This window comes from Neomonachus schauinslandi, chromosome 3, assembly GCF_002201575.2.
Source record: "Neomonachus schauinslandi chromosome 3, ASM220157v2, whole genome shotgun sequence".
NCBI lineage: Eukaryota > Metazoa > Chordata > Mammalia > Carnivora > Phocidae > Neomonachus > Neomonachus schauinslandi.
In genome coordinates, this window is record NC_058405.1 from 131,160,089 (window position 1) to 131,178,147 (window position 18,059).

Sequence of the window (18,059 nt, forward strand, 5' to 3'; positions counted from 1 at the left end):
CCAGGTGGCCTCCCTTCTACCACTGGATGTCAGTGACCCATGTGGTTGAAAATCTGAATGTGAAAACAAAAAACTGAACTCTTACCAAGGTGCAAAGTCATTTTTAAAGGTTATAAGGTCAAGGCAAATCACATTTCCCCCTACTTTCCTTCCTTCCCCACCCTACTTCTTCTATACAAATAAACCTAGTTAAAATAAGCAGTCTCCAAAGGAAAAAGTCAGCATGTGTTACAGAAGGGGGACAGACTGCCCCACCTATTTTACTTTAATGATAAGAGGGAAGAGATTATAATTTATACTGTCTTTGAGTTCAGTGTCTTTTTTAAGAAAAGCTAGTGAAGTCACCTCCTCTTCCCCACCAAGTTACTTAACACGCAGCCAATCCCGAGACTTGCTCGTCACACAGATAATTTCTAACAAGGGAAGTAGGAATACAAGTTCTGGAAAACACTTTAAGAAAATGCTTTCCAGGGACGCCTGGGTGGCTCAGTCGGTTAAGCGTCTGCCTCCGGCTCAGGTCATGCTCCCAGGGTCCTGGGATCGAGCCCCGCATCGGGCTCCCTGCTCGGCGGGGAGCCTGCTTCTCCCTCTCCCACTCCCCCTGCTTGTGCGCTCTCTCTCTCTCTCTGACAAATGAATAAATAAATACATTTTTAAAAAAGAAAAGAAAATGCTTTTCATTCAGAATCTCTTCTCCTCCTTACCGCATCCATTTTCATCGCTGTTATCCTTACAGTCATTCTCTCCGTCACAAACCGAGTTTTGACTAATGCAGTAGCCGCTGTGGCAAGTGAACTGGTTGCCTCTGCAGGTCTCATAGGCTGGAAGGAAACAACAGCTGCACTCCAAAGACACAAATCACTTGGGAAAAATTAAAGAGTTCACCTCACCGCCTAAACTTCTGTCAAGTATCTTGACAGAAAAAAAAAAATATAGGAAAGAAAATGGGGAAGAGAAGGAAAAAAGGGGAGAAAAGGAAGAAAACATAGCAGCAGCTTTGGGTCGAGGAAATGAAGTCAGATGCCAGTCTATGTTTCTCAAGATTACAAACAAGGCAGTTTGCTGTAGGTTGATGCAGAGCAAAGAATGCAGACCGATAAAGGTGCTCCAGGCATGGCAGTGTCCAACATGCCCTTACTTTATCACAAGCACTGAAACTGCCATCCAGGACCAAATGAGTCACCCGTTCCATGTTGTCACATTCTCTTTAATCCAGTCACTGAAATAAGCCCAGGGGCCAGCAGGGAAATCAGGCATGGCTCATAAAAAGTTAGGGTGATACCCAAAATACTTAACAAGACATAGGTGCCAACCAATCAAAACGGGGTGTGGTAACAAATCGTAACATTCGAGTAAATAAATGACCACAAAAAGGTGCCAACTAATTTTGTGAAATTAGTTAAAACTCTCTCACAGAGACGTCAAACTACATATTCCAATAAAATGAGTCCAGGGTTGGCAACAATGAGAGACGGGTTACATTGCAGGCAACGACTTGGGGGGGGGGGGGGGGGGAAGGAGGGTCAGAGTTAAAAAGCGGAGGCAACGAAAGCCATTGGCACCACACTGACTTTCCTATCCCCCCAATTTCAATGTAAGAAATTTCCAAGTAAAGAGGAGAGCTGGGACCACTACTATTAGGGAACTTCCCCTCCCTTCAAAGTCCTTCTCTCAGTCTCCTATCAAGGTTATCAGACCCATTCCTGAAGGATGGGTAATTTGAGAGCCGAGTGACACAATTCACCCTGTCCCCTTGTAGCCTAAGAGAAAACAAATACACACTGTCCATCAGCAATCCTTCAGCTCTACACAGATCCTTGGATGATAAAAGAGGCGAGGTCTAGCTTCACTACTGAAGCTCATGCCGTGGGCCCTAAATGATCTTCTGGCTCCATCTGCCATGAGACATAGTGACCCTTTTGTTTGAAAAGAGTGGTACATTTGTCAGAAAATAACTACAACACCACTCGTAGCAACTTGACCCAGCATAAGGAAATCACCGTACTGCAAGAATGTTCATCGCTGCCATCTTCACAATCAGGGTAATGGTCGCAGACGTAAGCATGAGGGAGGCACAGCCCATTGTCACACTGGAACTCGTGGTGTGAACATACCTTAGCTGCGACACAAGGGTAGCAAGGGAAAGCAGAAAGAGAAGTTCAGTTCCACTGTAGCCATTTAATTTCACAGGAAGATTCTGTCTCAAGTTTGAAAAGAGATTTTTATTATGAAGCAGCATACTGGTAAATGTTTAACAACCAATTCTCTGGGAACAAAAAGGCCCTGACTTGAAGTGTTTGCCAATTTCCATGGTGCAAATACTCCCACCGTGGCTGACTTCAAGCTACCAACATGAATTCACTGAACACAAATTCAGGAAGAGATTGCGTAATCGGCCAGTATACCTGAGCCTCAGCACACCACCGCACATCTTGTACACATTACTTACTGCAATTGTTTTCATCAGAGAAGTCTCTGCAGTCAACTTTCCCATCACATTTCTGACTGCCGTTATAGCAGGCTCCATTGGCGCAAGTGAGCTGTTCACACACTGGGTATTCTAAAATAATGGACATAGCACACAAATCTTAAGTCAAGACATTCCTTCTGCAGACACTGCTTAAGTGACTGCTACATGCTAGACACTAAACGCCGAGCATATACTGACCACGTCTCTTTTGCAAATAACAGACTGGGTGGTATGCTAATGTGGGGAGCATAGCGTTCTAGGAGAATGCACAGTAGGGGGAGTTTGGAGCCCAGGGAAGTCTCACTGAAGAAGTGACCTATGAGCTCAGAGCTGAAGAATGAGAAGGAATTTAACTTATTTCAAAATGGAACCTTCTTTTACATAATGCAGATAACATCCCAGGAAGCCAGTGTACCACCACACGTGCTGTGAGAAATGAAGCACTGTTTCTTTTGCTAGAGGGCTGTAGAAAGAAAACAGGCTTGTAAGTCAGGAGCACTGGGACCTGGGGCACCACTCAGTAGCTATTTACTCTTACTCAAACCGCTTATCCTCTGTTACTTCTTTAACCGTACATTTGGGTAATTCACTTCACAGGGCAGAGGGATCTCAAAAGACCATGTCTACTAAAGCACTCTGAAAAGCACAATGTTCTCTACGAGCATAAATAACTATTACCACATTATACACATATGCTACCAACCAGATGCTTAACTCTGGTTTTCTAGGTCGCAGTGGAAAAATCAGGATGCCCCTTTCAAGTCCCTCCCCTCTGCGTCCCCAGACTTGAAATGCATATCTTTCATGATCCCAAAAGAAGGCTTCATTCTGTTGGTTGTTTATCTGTTTCCCCCACCACACAATGACACCCTCTAAGATCTAGGATCCTGCCTTACCCACTTTAGAGTCCCCAACCCTTAGTGCAGGGACTGGATCATTACTCAGGGTACTCAGGAAATGCTAGATATTGCTATTGACTTATCACAGATGAACTTTTTAGTTAAGAAGCTTTCAAAAATATTTTGAACTTCTGCCTTTTATGGTGTTTAACATCCTCCTCCTCTCAAATTGATACTTTCTTGGCCCGATTTCTTTTTCACTGAAGATTGTTCTCATAATGATTCTCATATTATCTTCAAATTCCTCTTTAACTGGGGCGCCTGGGTGGCTCAGTTGGTTAAGCGACTGCCTTCGGTTCAGGTCATGATCCTGGAGTCCCGGGATCGAGTTCCGCATCGGGCTCCCTGCTCAGCAGGGAGTCTGCTTCTCCCTCTGGCCTTCCTCCCTCTCATGCTCTCTGTCTCTCATTCTCTCTCTCTCAAATAAATAAAATAAAATCTTTAAAAAAAAAAATTCCTCTTTAACTAAGGAAAAGGTATGTCTTTTTTTTTTTTTTTTAAGATTTTATTTATTTGACAGAGAAACACAGTAAGAGAGGGAATACAAGCAGGGGGAGTGGGAGAGGGAGAAGCAGGCTTCCCACGGAGCAGGGAGCCCGATGTGGGACTCGATCCCAGGACCCCGGGATCATGACCTGGGCCGAAGGCAGACGCTTAACGACTGAGCCACCCAGGCGCCCAGGAAAATGTATGTCTTAACATAAGGTCTCAAAAACTAGACAGTAGAGTCCCACTCTGAGGCTCAATTTTGCATTGAAGAACCTACTTTTTGAGGTTTCACAGACATGGATGGGTAATTCCTTGGATAGTCCCAAAGACTCCTTCACACAGGAGCAGTGCATAAAATTCTGTGCTGAAAATATATTAAACTTGTACTATGTTAACTCACACTGTAATAAAAGATGGACTCTCAAATGATACTTTTCCATTTTTTGTAGTGAAAGAAGAAGCCCAATTATTCTCATCTCCAGAAGTCCAAAACTGGACTATAAGTGTCTTTAAATACATAAATTGCCAGTTATATTTAATCAATCATATACTGAATCTGAATTGTCCTCCTTGATTATCTAAACAGAACTATGGCATGGAACTTTCTTGCTCCAAATAAAGTCATTAGCAGAGAAAAAAAGTCTTAAAAATCTTTAAGCACTCGTATGTATATTTGGGGGAGCAAACATGTACATTTGGAATGTGGAGAAAGTAAGGAAAGGAGAGGGAAGAGGTGGTGTTATCAAGTGTGTTCTTGCTTTTTGTGCCAGATAAACTTTAGAGGTCTAGGGCTAATAATAGTTACTTGTCAATCTTTCCATTAAGACAAAACTGATTCAGATTTTAAATTTTTTCTGAATTTTATTTTTTAAAAGTCCAAGAACCAGCTAGTGCTGAGGGTGGTTGCTGTCTTTTCATCAATGAGATGGTATGCATTACAAATGTGCTTCAAAGGGTCACACAACTCTGTTTATGAATTCTCACTTCAAGAGATCCAAGAGGCCAGTTGAGTCTGGCCAGCAGTTCCCCTCCCCCATGAGCCAGATAGCTCCTAGAGTCAGTATGTTGTCTAGCCTTTAAAGTGCAGCAGCAAGCAGGAAAGAGATCTTAGAAAACCCTGTCTTTGCAGTAGATAAGGTATCTGTGTGGAGGAAAATTTATTTGAGTGTAGATGGTGACTACCTCACTTGGAGTGATTACGGTAGATATGAAGGATCTGGGACAAATATACAAAGCGGATCACTTGTTCTCCCCATTCTGCTTTTCGAAAGCCAGTGCCATAAAACTGAGAAGAGAAGAACTACAACAGTTTCCACTGACAGGACTAAAAGTTTACTGACACGCCTCATTCCCCCCCGCAACAAACAACAAGGCCAGCTTCTTGTCGTCAGGGAGAGTATTGTTATGGTCAGAGGTCAGCAGTTAAGACACCCGGAATGAGGAATGAACAGCTTTCTTGTCTCCATCCATGCTGATAATGAATCTCTTCTCAATCAGCCAAGGACCTGCCTCAACTCCCACAAGCCTTCTGGTCTCTTCTCTGCGTAGTTAACTGAGGTATATGCCCACAGGAAATGCTGCATGGAGCTACCTGACTCCACTGAATACTGAAAATATTTGGAAATCTCCAAAGGGTTCACAGAGGAAATGGTTCACCCACACAGAGGAAATGGTTCCAAATCATTCACACTGAGCAAAATAAGAAATGACAGATTCTATTTCCCTTAAAGATTTCGATTACCAAAAAGGTTAATGAGTTTTGATCTACCCCAGGAAACAAGAAGTCACAATACTCTGGGACTGGGAGATACCTAAAATCTTTTTTGGTTTATTTGCTGAGCGGGTCAGAGTCTAACCTTGTAAACTTTTTCCCATGGAGCAAATCCATCATGTAGGTGAAATGTCCTGTAAGATTTTAAGTAAAGAGAAAGTATAACGGAAGAGATAATACACACACACGCACGCACACCAGAGGAACTTGCCCTTCCTTCTAAGTTTTGTCTTAATGGCAAGATTGACAATTAACTATTAACTGGCCCCAGACCTCTAAGTTTATCTGACACAAAATACAAGAACACACTTGATCACACACACCACCTCTTCCCTCTCCTTTCCTTACTTTCTCCACATTCCAAAAGTACATGTTTGCTCCCCCACAATTGGGAACTTCCCCCAAATATACATATGAGTGCTTAAAGACTTTTAAAATTTTTTCTCTGCTAATGACTTTATTTGGAGCAAGAAAGTTCCATGCCATAGTTCTGTTTAGATAATCAAGGAGGACGAAGTGACTTGAAGACCTCGTGGACCTCCCAGAATGGAAATCATTCACAGCAGAGCAAGATATAAATATTAACACTACTCTTTATTATCTTGACAGGAAGGCTATCTCTTTATTATCTTGACAGGAAGGCTATAAATACATTCTATTCTCAGAATTTGGCAAAATGGCCAAAAAGCACATAGAAAAGAAGACAAATTGATTACAAAGAAAGGGGAGGCATCTAGAAGGTAGATTATGAAACTTAAGCTAAGACTTAAAGGAAAACAAAAAATAACTGATAAAAGTCCTGCTCAAGATACCTGAGACCTTTCAAGGTCCTAGCATCATCCTTTTAAGTTATTCTGGGTCTAAGGAGCGCTAATCCTGTCAAAGAATGATTTGTCAGAAAAAAGTTTGCCAGTTTGGCGACCAGCACTTAGCTGCATGTACTACCCACAAAAATAAGCAATGACAATAATAGTCATCAATAATATATATTGAAAACTATGTGCCAGAAACTTGCCTAAGTACTGTGTGTATGAACTCATTTCATCCTTATAACAACCCTATGAGGTAGGCACTATTACTCTCATTTTATAGATTTTACATATGTGTCTTTCTGAGGTTAAGTAATTTTAAAGAAGGTCTTACGACCAGTAAATTGGAGAGGCAGAATTCAAATTCAGGCAATCTGGTTCCACAGTGCATGTCCCCAACACTAGAGTAGATATAACTATAGGGCTATAGGGCTTACAGGGCTTCAGAGTAAGTAGTGGGAAGAGGCAAAAGATTACAGAAACAAAATGAAATTGAATGAAAGGAAACAGAAACTCTTAAAAATACAGTTTAAAAAGGAAGAGAAATAACCCAAGAGAAAAAACAAAGTTTCCTTTCTTCCATTTAGTTTCCCATTCCACTTTCAGGAGTCTGAAGAGGTGAGGCCAACTCTGGATTTATGGTATATTCCACTAAGGACTTCAATCCAGTATGATCTAGGAATGAGAAACCCTATGCTGGGAAACAGAGCTTTCCGGGAGTACCAGAACAAACAAGGGAGTCAGTACCAAAAAAAAAAACAGACCACAAAATAGCAGAGGACCCACTCTACCCGCTTCCCAGTCAAATTCAAGTCCCTGAAGTAAGTGCCATCACAGACTAGCACCTAGGAACTACAGTAATATACAAGAAGAGAAAAGCATTTTTCAAGAGAAAAGCCTCTTTTCAAAAATAATTTCAAATGGCTTTCAATAAAAGGCATATACATAATAAGATTTATAAAATGGAAATAGCAATTGAGCACCTGAGGAAGAAAAAGCAAACAGAGTCATCCCAAGAGCTAGTAGAATTGCACTAACAGCAAGTGTAGGCTAAGCAGCCTTCAGGAAACTGAAGCCAAAGAAGAAAACACATTAAGTTACCTAGTTTTCCTTACCCTGCTCTCTTTGAACTGCTGGACCTTAAGTCCCAAATCCCTATCTGGTCTCTATCCACGGTGACCTGATCTACACCTAAATTAGAAATGTGCCTGAGAGGCCCCCTGCAAAGATTTTGGATCTACAGCACCTCTTTCTTCCCATGCACAGAACTACCACCAAAATCTGAAAAGGAAGTAAAGACTGATGTAGTTCTAAATTCTTAAAAAAATAGTAAAAATCTCACTTCAGCCCTAATGTAGGAGTAACTGAGCAACAAGACAGAAAATTGTGCACCAAATGCTCCAAGGAATAGTGCAAAGAAGTAAGGTGTCTTCTCATGGGTAAGCGAACGTTTATAATGTGCACCAGATTTAGTGGTACTGGTTCTACAAAGGAGCTATGGAGCTATGGGTTTTCATTTGGGGTACATAGCACCTATCTCTTCCTTATAGTTATTCCCCATGACACATCTGGGCAGAACAAACAGGCAAATTTTAATGCCTGCCCCATAGAATTAGGAGAGTGGCCACTTTCAAACCATAACCAGAAACGGTGTGGCTCAGTTGAGGACTCACTGGCAAACCACTGCTGGATGAATGTCATTATGCTCAAAGCCAGTTATCCTACAGAGTGCTACCTTCCTTTTCAGTAGGATTTCATTCTATCCAACATACATTTATTGAAGTCCACCTTCCTCGATACTTTACTAAGAACTGGATAAAGAGATAAACAAGATTACAAGTGAAATAGAAATTCCCACAGCTTTTTAAAAAAATGTTTTATTCGACAAATAATTAGTGCACACCTATAGGAGTATGAGGTCCTAGAGAAGTGACAAACTTCATAAAATCCCTGCTCTCATGGAACTGACATCTTCCTTGGGAGAGTGGAAGGACAGACATCAAAATAAATGTCCCGCAGAGAAAAATGTTATGGAAACACAGCAGGGTGGAATGATAAGAGTGACAGGGGGAGTCACTCTCTGGGTTGAACAGGAGCCATTAGGTTTAGTAAAACGAAGGTCACTGGCGGCACTGACAGGAATGCTTTCAGGAGACTGGTGGGCAAGGGCTGTTTTCAGTGAGTTCAAGAAAGAAAAAGGAGAGGAAGTGGAGGCAGGGATATTAAAGACAACTCTATGTAACTTCATTATACAAGGGGGCAAAGAAGTTGGGAAACAGCTGAGAGGGGCCTAGGGTCTTTGAATAAATATAATGTGCTTGTACGATGGCGATCTAAACAAGAAATTTTTATTTCCTGAAGGTTTCAGGGCTCCGACTTCTATCTCAACTGTAAGAACACTAAAAAGGTACATGTGGGACGTGATATGATAGCTAAGATGGGGCCAGTCTCTCTGCTTCTGCTTTCTCACCTGGAGTACAGAGAGAACACTGGGAGCAAGGCTTACTGGGCAGCATAAATGTGCAACTGAGTTTGAGGAAAAGCATGTTCTTCACAAGCCATCATAGTCCACAGAATGACTCTTTATTCCTCTGTTTCCCTGGCTGGAGTTTCAGCAATTAGATATATAAAGGCAAATGTTTGAATTCTAAAGAACAGAAAGTCAATAGAAATAAAACTTCATGGACAAAGCAGCCCCAGTTGCAGGCAGACCAAATACTGCTGATTACCAGCAAGAAAGCCTTCATTGTAACAGGGATTTTATTTACCCTTTCTTTGGCATTCCTAAGTATCAAAAGAGAAGTACTGCAAACCAATGATAATTAGCTATAGTTTTACTCACACCAAAATCACTCTAATATGGCACTTAACAAAAGCAAAATAATCGCTTCATTTAACTGGAAAAATCTGTACGATTTTTGAGCAACCGAAAGCCACTGCAATATATTAACTGAATGACCCATAATTGCTGCATTGTTCTGATGTTTATCTTGGACCCTGCATGAGTGGTTTTTCCTTGATGCTAATCCCATTAGAAGTAAAATGGACTGCAGTTTTGAATTTCCTGCTCCTTGGGGGGAAAAAATTAATAGACAAGCTATTTAATAGTAGGTGCATTTTATAGATGGCCGGACTGAAAAATAAAATAACTTGGGGAAAATGAACTTTTACCTGTTACACAGCTTTTTGTAATATATACGTACACACACACACACGCATATACATATTCAGAAATAGTTCTCAAACAGGAGAATAATCAAAAATACCTTATGCATATAGGAACACAGCAGACAAAAAGACCAAACATAATAAGAAGCTTTCATACAACACAAAATATATCTCAAGGATAATCTTTTTAGTGGCATCTTACTATGCTTGCCCTCCCTACCATCTCACCCATTCTCTTCCTTCCCTTCCCCCTGCCTCCCTGAGAGAACTCTTCCACACTTTTCTTTGTTCTATAAAAGGAATGCCTGCAATAGACACAAGGTGCTCTATGTTGGAGCGCAATGTCTTGATCTTAGAAGCTTGAAAGGGTAGGGACCATAACCTAGGGATCTGATCTGACAGGCAGGACTATGATAGGGTCAAGCTTCCTGATCCTTTCAAATATTTGGGGGAAAGAATTAAGTCCTTCTTTGGAGCTTTTCCAACATCATTACTACATTTAAGTGGTTTCTAGGTGTCTAATACATTTAGACCCCTTCCTATAGACAAGCTTCTTTTTTTTTTTTTAATTTCTGAGAAATAGAAAATGAAAGTCACACTCACAGGCTGATCCTGCATTTGCCCACAAGTAGGGTTCCCATGCATCATGACTACAGAAACAATCAAGTGTTGCTTAATCCACCATATTGTAACATTCCAATTTAAAACAACTAATGAACAGCTACTATGTATCTGAAGGGACATTTAAAATAGCTAAGTATCTCTATGACTAAATGGATCTTAGCAACAATCATCAATGACTGAGTTAGACATTACGTGCCTCCTAATGGAAATACATACTTTTATATTCAAAGTATTGTTGCCCCTCCATACAGAGAGAGAGAGAGAGAGAGAAATGCTTGCATCTTTCAAGCCTCTAGACTAATGTTATTCTCAACTAGAGCAGAGGAGGAAGATTTGGCTCCCAGAGGACACTTAAGTCTTGTCTAGAGACATTTCTGGTTGTCATAAATGGGAGTGCTGCTGGTTTCTAGTGGACAGAGGCCAGGGATATGGTTAGACATTATACAATGCATAAGACAGCTCCCTGCAATAATTATCTGGCCCCTAAAGTCATCTGTACCAAGGTTGAGAAACCTTGCTCTAGATCTAGCTACCAATTTCCAAAAAATATAAGAGACAGACAAACATGTTAAAGGACAGTAGGGGATGCGATGAGCAAAACTCAGACTGTGGGAAACTCAGGACAAGTAGTTTGGTTTTTTTCAACAAATACATTGCAAGGGGTAAAAAACAGAAATGGAAGGCAAACTTACAAATTGAAAGACAGCAACTAACTCCAATGTATAAATTTTATTTGGACTTTGATTTAAATGATACTGTAAAAAATAATAAGCCACTGGGGAAATTTTAAGAACTGATTATTTTAAAGAACAGTTGTTAACATTTAGGTATGGTCATGATATTGTTATGTTATGCTAGGTTTTAGTCCTTATTTTTTGGAGATAAATACTGAATCATTTAAAGATAAAATTACGTGATTTGTGAGAACTGCTTCAAAATAATGGGGAGAAGAATAAAGAGCTCTAGGTTAAGACAAAATTAGCCAAGAGTTGGTAATTCATATAACTTGAGTGATGAGTACAAAGGAGCTGAGCATACAATTCACCTTGCTTTCGATTTTGTTTAAAATCTTCCATAGTAAAAAGCCTTAAACAATAATTTTTAAATGATAAAATAGCTAAGTAACCTTCAGGTATAAATACTCTGTAAACTCCCATTACCAAAGAAAAGTATTCCAAGAGCATGGCCATAGGGTTAGACCTAGGTTAAAAGCTTGGCTCCTCCACACTCCATTCCTGACAATCTTTATAGCCCTTTTAAAGAGGAGATGGTCATCACACCGACCTTGTGGTATTAACGTAAAAATTGCACAAAATAGTGACTGGTGCCCAGTTTATGGCAGTTCCCTTTCCCATTTTCCACAAGTGTTCCAAACAAAGAGGGAAAACAAAAGGAGGCCAATCTGTCTCTCTATATTAGCACTTTCTAAAGACTTTGATCCAGGCCCTTCATCTCTTTCTTGTACAAATCTGGCTGTCGGCAGGGGATCACAGCACAAAGAAGTATGAAGATTCTTTTCTTAATTTCCTGATTTGTTATTTTTTTTAATACTCCTCCATAAATAACACATAGTAACAAATAAACAAGGCATAGAGAAACAGGAAAGCATACGTCATTATCAAACCCATTTACATGTGTCAGACTCATCTCAGGGCTACGAGCCCTGAAGAATCCATGACTTGTGTGATTCCAGGAGCAATTAACTGTATCATCTAAATCTGGCTCTCTTTCCTCAACAAATCCTGTTTCACCTATTCCTTGTACTTAAAAAAAAAAAACAAAAATAAACTTGATTAAAAATCCCTGCTCAGATATTTTATAAAACTCACTCACTTCCTTTCCTTCATTCCTTTCTGTACCAACTGCTGGTATGCTCGAATGCTGCCAGCTTTTTTCCGGAAGATCTACTGGCTAAGTCTTGGGGCAGTTGAACGGGTGACTTCAGACTTGGCTGCAGGGTGTTCACATGGAATAAATCCAAGCAGTCTGTTTCAGCTGCCTTTTATTTTCCCCAAAGTAGCATTTCCTTCATTCCCATTGCATTTCCAATAAAGCACTCATTTTCATCCACTTGTAAATTAGGGATAAAGACACAGACGGTTGGCGGGTGGCACAGCCTCTGGTTCTCCCTTAAACTTGCACAAGCTAGAACTTTCTCCTTCTGTAAATAAAGTCCTTCATGAAAAGCAATCACCAGACTTGGAACCAGAAGATGGATTTAGCCACAGCACTGCCACACATTGTACAACCTTGAACAAGCCATTCTACTCTTTGCAGTCTCAGTTTCTTTATTTATGAGAGTATACTAACACCTGCCCTATTGTCCTCATTGAGGAACCTAATTCAGAATAACAACCAAAATTTATATAACACTTAGCAGTTTACAAAACACTGTAAAATATATGATCCATCACTAGTATGAATCAAAAATATTTTCTTCACTTGCCACAATGAAGAACCTATTGTTTGCTTTACAAAGTACTGAGAGTCCCTGACTCAGACTTGCTATTTTGTGACATCAGACAGACACTACCATCTCTATAAATGCCAGTACTAAGTCTCAATTTTCTAACTGAAAAGAGACCCAAATGAGAGGTAACATAATCTCTTTCCAAGAGAACATTTAAGTTGGAAATTACACCACAACACAACTGTACCAGCAATTCTGGAGATACAAAGACAAATAGCACAGCGTCTTCCCAAAGAAAAACAGTCCCAAGGAAAGAAAGCACTGAAGGAGAAGAGGCGTTTCTTAAAATGCACCATGTGTTGGGGCGCCTGGGTGGCTCAGTCGGTTAAGTCTGCCTTCGACTCAGGTCATAATCCCTGCTCAGCAGGGAGTCTGCATCTCCCTGTCCCTCTGCCTCTCTCCACCCCCGCTAGTTCTCGCTCACTCGCTCACTCTCTCTCTCTCTCAAATAAATAAATAAAATCTTTTAAAAAAATAAAATAAAATGCACTCTGTGATAATGATACGGATGCAACATGAATCTGGACCTGTTTGGACCCAGATCTTTCCTTTTCACATATGCTAGTATTTCTTCCATAAAGAGTACAGTTTGAACAATGTAGTGAAATAGGAATGATTTGCTCATAACCAGTTTATGTTAGCTCCCACCCAAGGGCATAGCACCTTATTGGGAAATGTACCAAAATATACAGAAGATGGTCTTCTCATCAAGAAACATAAAATAAACCATTTGGACCAAAGGAAGAAATTTAGCAACAGTCCAGAAAACTAAATTAAATCAAAATGATCAAACAGTAGAGGAGGTGTCCCACAAGAATGGACTAAAACTTAAATCTCAGTTGGAGACATAATAACTAAGAAGTTTATGATCAAGTTTTCTAAGGTACACAAAATCTATCCACTGATTATTGGAATACCAGAATATTAAAACAAACCCCTGAAGTTTGGAGCATAAATTTAAGAGCAAAAGAAAGAAACTTTACTCAGCTCATAGTACACTTATGAAATGCAGCCTATCAAAAGAAATTCAGGAAAAAAATACATAAAAACTCAAGGAAGTTCTGGATAAACTCATAAATGAATATGCTTACAAGGGCTTTTAAGCGGAACTGGATACATCTGAAGCTGAAGTCACAGTTAGGTGGACCACAGGACGGACACAGTAGAATATTTCCTATATTCTTGTAATCTAACAATTCCACATAAACCTCAAGAGAGACAGATTACTCCTTACTTATTTGTAAGATGTACACGATGCACCATGATTGCACTCTCTTATTTTGATTATGATAATATCTCAACATTACACATAGAATACTGTGATTTCTATGTTTATCATGTGGTGATTACTTACAAACTGATATAATAGGCTGCCATTGGGGAAAGCCATTTTCAAAATGTAACTCTTTTCCAAACTGGAAAATACTGAGTCCATAAGAGCAGAAAAATTAATGACATTTGACCCAGAAATATACCATCTTAATCTAATAAAACCCGTAATTGACCAAACCAGATTTTATATTCAATGTATTCAATGACCCTTCAGGATTCTACGTTAATGTTAAAAAATACAGAAATCTGATGTGCTAAGGCAGGACACACTTGGAATGTCTTGCTAAAAATAGTCTCATATCAGAATATCACCTCTAATCCACAAAAGAATCTGCCCAAGAGATTTCAATAACAAGAGGCATATTGTAAGCATTTCTGTCCATCAACAAATCTAACAAATTGATTAAAATGCCAAAGGGACAAAGGTGAAAGCAAAAACAGTGCAAAGACTGCAAGGGACTCACGGCAGTCTTTCTCGTCCGTTCCATCTGAGCAGTCTCTGACGTGGTCGCACCTGTATTCGTTTGGGATACATTCACCATTGGAGCATGTAATTTGATGGCTTGAGCATGTTCTCCCAGCTGTGAAGGGGAAAAGATATTACTTTATAATTACTGCCAAAGACAGACCAATCCATTGACATTTACCAAAGATGAATGAGGCAATTTGAAAGCAAAGGCAAGAGAGTATATTGAACATAAAGTTCATAGGCTCAGAAAGCAGTTACCCAGCTACACCAAGGTAGACAGCTCACAATGCAAAAGCAAAGGTATTATCATCAGGATATTATCAAAATGCTCACAGAATCGGGGCACCTGGGTGGCTCAGTCAGTCGAGCATCCCCTAACTCTTGATTTCAGCTCATATCATGATCTCAGACTCCTGAGACTGAGCCCCAAAGCAGGGGCTCCACACTCAGCAGAGAGTCGCTTCTCTCCCTCTCCCTCTGCCTCTCCCCCCCCACCCCCCACTCCCACTCACCCACGCATGCATGTGCTCTCTCTCTAAAATAAATAAATAAAATCCTTTAAAAATGCTCACGGGATCACATCAACACTCAAGCATGTTAGTGTAGACAATTATCAACATGTGTGGAGAATACAATATAGACTGAAACCTACATGGTAAAAGGGATGAATGAAATAAGAATTTTGCAGATATAGGCAGTAGCCAGGGATCGGTAAGGTTCCGCCTCATTGAAATACTTGTTTAAACAAGAAGGATATATGCCAAAGGGTTGTAACAGTGGATATTTCTGAGTGATCAAAATATGGGTGATTTTTTTCTTTAGAGTTTTCTCTATTATATGACTCTCTACATTGAATGTTTATCAGTTTTATAAACAATTTAAACTAGCTTGTTTTTATCCTCTGTTGATTACAGTAGGTAAAAGCAAGGCATCGGTAGTTTATCAAATTTGCCTCTAGATAAAACAGATCAAATCTAAGGAATTGATGCTGCAAGCATCATGTGAATGCTATTCTGTAAGCCTGGAGCAGAAATTATCATGGGATTTTTCAACTGTCCACATAAAAAGAAAACATTTGGGGAATGGGGAAAATGTGATAGACTGAAAATAATCATAATCATCAAATGGAAGAAAAAAATTTTCCCCTGAATTTTTACAGAGTTTCCTATACTTCTATATAGTAAAGATACTTAGGTTCAGCAAAATTTGGTTTTCTGATGAAATTATGTATCTGTTAAGCGGTGTGCCATCATCTAAACATAAGAAAAACCTTTCTAAAAGACAAGTGGATAATTAATCACAGCTTTATAGAGTTGACACTTGAAGATTCAAACATATAAAGGTTACCATGTGATAAGACATTAAAAACTATCCATAATTACCACCCTTTTCCATGCTTAATTGATTATACCTTTCACGTCATCTTGTTCCTTCTTTCTGTTTAATAAAATGATCTCATTATGACTGTGTTATGTAATTCTTGAACAGCAAACAAGATTTTTCCAATCGGTCAATTTCTGACACTCTGACAGTATAATTTCATATTTTCTCCCAGTACCTTATATTAATAAAATTAGAATGAAACAACTTTTCTAGAAGTTACTTAAATGTCTGAGTTCTGCCCAAAGCTGACCCAATTTTATCTAAATTAAGGCTAAAAAGATTAATACTTCCTCATTAAATTCCCCTATAATTTACTTAAGTATATATTGCCAATTTCCACATAAAATTAAAGAACTTTTTTATTTCCAAAAAAGGCAAGTCATGAGTATTTTCAAACAAAATATGAAGAAAAACTAAATCAAGTGCCAATATTATTTTAAGTATCTTGGCTTTCTTCTTAAACTGAAGCCCAAAGCAATTCTCTATTTTGAGCTTAAGATTTCAAAGGGGTTTATGAGGGAGCAATTAAAAGCTCATTCAAACATAGAGAAATGATAAATTAAAATTATATGGATCCATCAACCAGTCTGATGCCAGAATTCACTTATTCACTCATTACATAAACATCTACTGAGGGCCTATTACATGCCACAAAGTACACCAACAATGGGAATACAATGATGAATGAGGCACACTCCCTACCCTCAAGGAGCTCATAGTTTTCTATGAAACATTTCAAGAATTAATTAGAAAACAATATAGGCACGCAAGGAACTAATTATAGAAGGACCAGGGAGGAACGCCTAATTCACTCTGAGGTAAGAGTGTGAACAGGGACAGCTTCCTTTAGGAGGTAACATCTCACTGGGTCTTACAGGAGAAGCGGCTAGGTAAGCTAGGTCAAAAAAAGGACTCTAGCAACAAGCATTCAGGCAGCATGCACAGAGGTCAAAGAGGGGCACAGCATATGCCCAAGGGAATTACAAGCACTGATGTGACCCCACATGGCAATTTCAAGGCATGAATGGCCAAGTAGTAGACATGGAAAAATAAGCACCAGCCATATCTTCGAAGCCACTGTAAACCATGTTAAGGAGTTGGAGCTTTCTTCTTGGGGTGATATACACCAAAGAGTTTCAGGGTTTTAGTCAAATCTTTCTAGTATCAATGTCAGGGAGAACCTAAGGAGGCATAGGACTAGAGGCAGGGAGGCCACTCCAGAGGCTGCTGCAGTCACCCAGATAAGAGATTGCTGGCAGTAACGACATAAATGGGAAAGAGGTGAACTTTAGAGATGTTAGGCCAGAGTTGCTGACTAAATATGGACAGAAGAATCAAGAATAATTCCAAATTTCTAGCTCTAGTGCCTAAGAGATTGTGATTTCCTTTCCTTGCTAATTGATTACATCTTTAATGTCACTGATAGCCATCTTTATATTTCCTCTAATAAAATGCCTTCATTATAGAATATGTTTCTTAACATTCTAGATTAACAAGGAAAATGGCCTTGATCTGCCTATTTCTAATAGTTTGAGATTGATGTTATATTTTCTGCTAGTGTCTTATATATAAGTGAGTTAATTTTATTTCTAAAGATAATTCACATGGACCAGCAAATATAGAAGAAAAAACCTGGTCAGGGGAGAAGATTATTAACTCCACTTGGGACACCTTGAATTTGAAGCATCCTGGAGATCTCCAACAGGCAGCTGAATATACAAGACTGAAGTGTGGGCAAGAAATCTGGGTCATAAGCATAGATTTGGGTATCATCAGCCTATCCAGGGTTATTGAAGTCATAAGATTGGTTGAAATTATCCTGGAAAAGTGTAGAGTAAGAGGAGTTGCTAAGTGCAGGGCTCTGAGCTCACGGGCTAGGGAGAAGAGGAAAACAAAATGGAACGATCAAAGCAGTTCAGAAAAGAACCAGGAGAGTGAGGAGTCATGGCAGCCAAGGTAGTAGTGTCAAGAAGGAGAGAGTGATTGTCAGAGTCAAGTGCAACAGAAAAGTCCATCCAAGGATGAAAAGGGTAAAGTGTCCACTCTACTTGACAATCAGGAGTTCTCTGGTGACCTTAGTGAACATAGTGGTGGCAGTCTGTAGCTAAAGGATGTCTAATAAAGAATTTTATATCATTAAAAATCCAAGAATTAGGGGCACCTGGGTGGCTCAGT

The 18,059-nt window shown here is 39.6% G+C and overlaps 1 protein-coding gene across 1 annotated transcript in view; it reads right to left on the reverse strand.

Moving 5' to 3' along the window:
* LRP2 (LDL receptor related protein 2) overlaps positions 1–18,059 on the reverse strand; it is a 197,528-nt gene that overhangs the window by 139,400 nt on the left and 40,069 nt on the right. Inside the window, exons 4-7 of the mRNA XM_021702805.1 lie at positions 14,497–14,613; positions 2,450–2,560; positions 2,006–2,119; positions 705–821 (exon numbers count right to left, since the gene is read on the reverse strand). Coding sequence (XP_021558480.1) covers positions 705–821; positions 2,006–2,119; positions 2,450–2,560; positions 14,497–14,613 — 459 coding nt within the window. The remainder of the gene's footprint in view (positions 1–704; positions 822–2,005; positions 2,120–2,449; positions 2,561–14,496; positions 14,614–18,059) is intronic.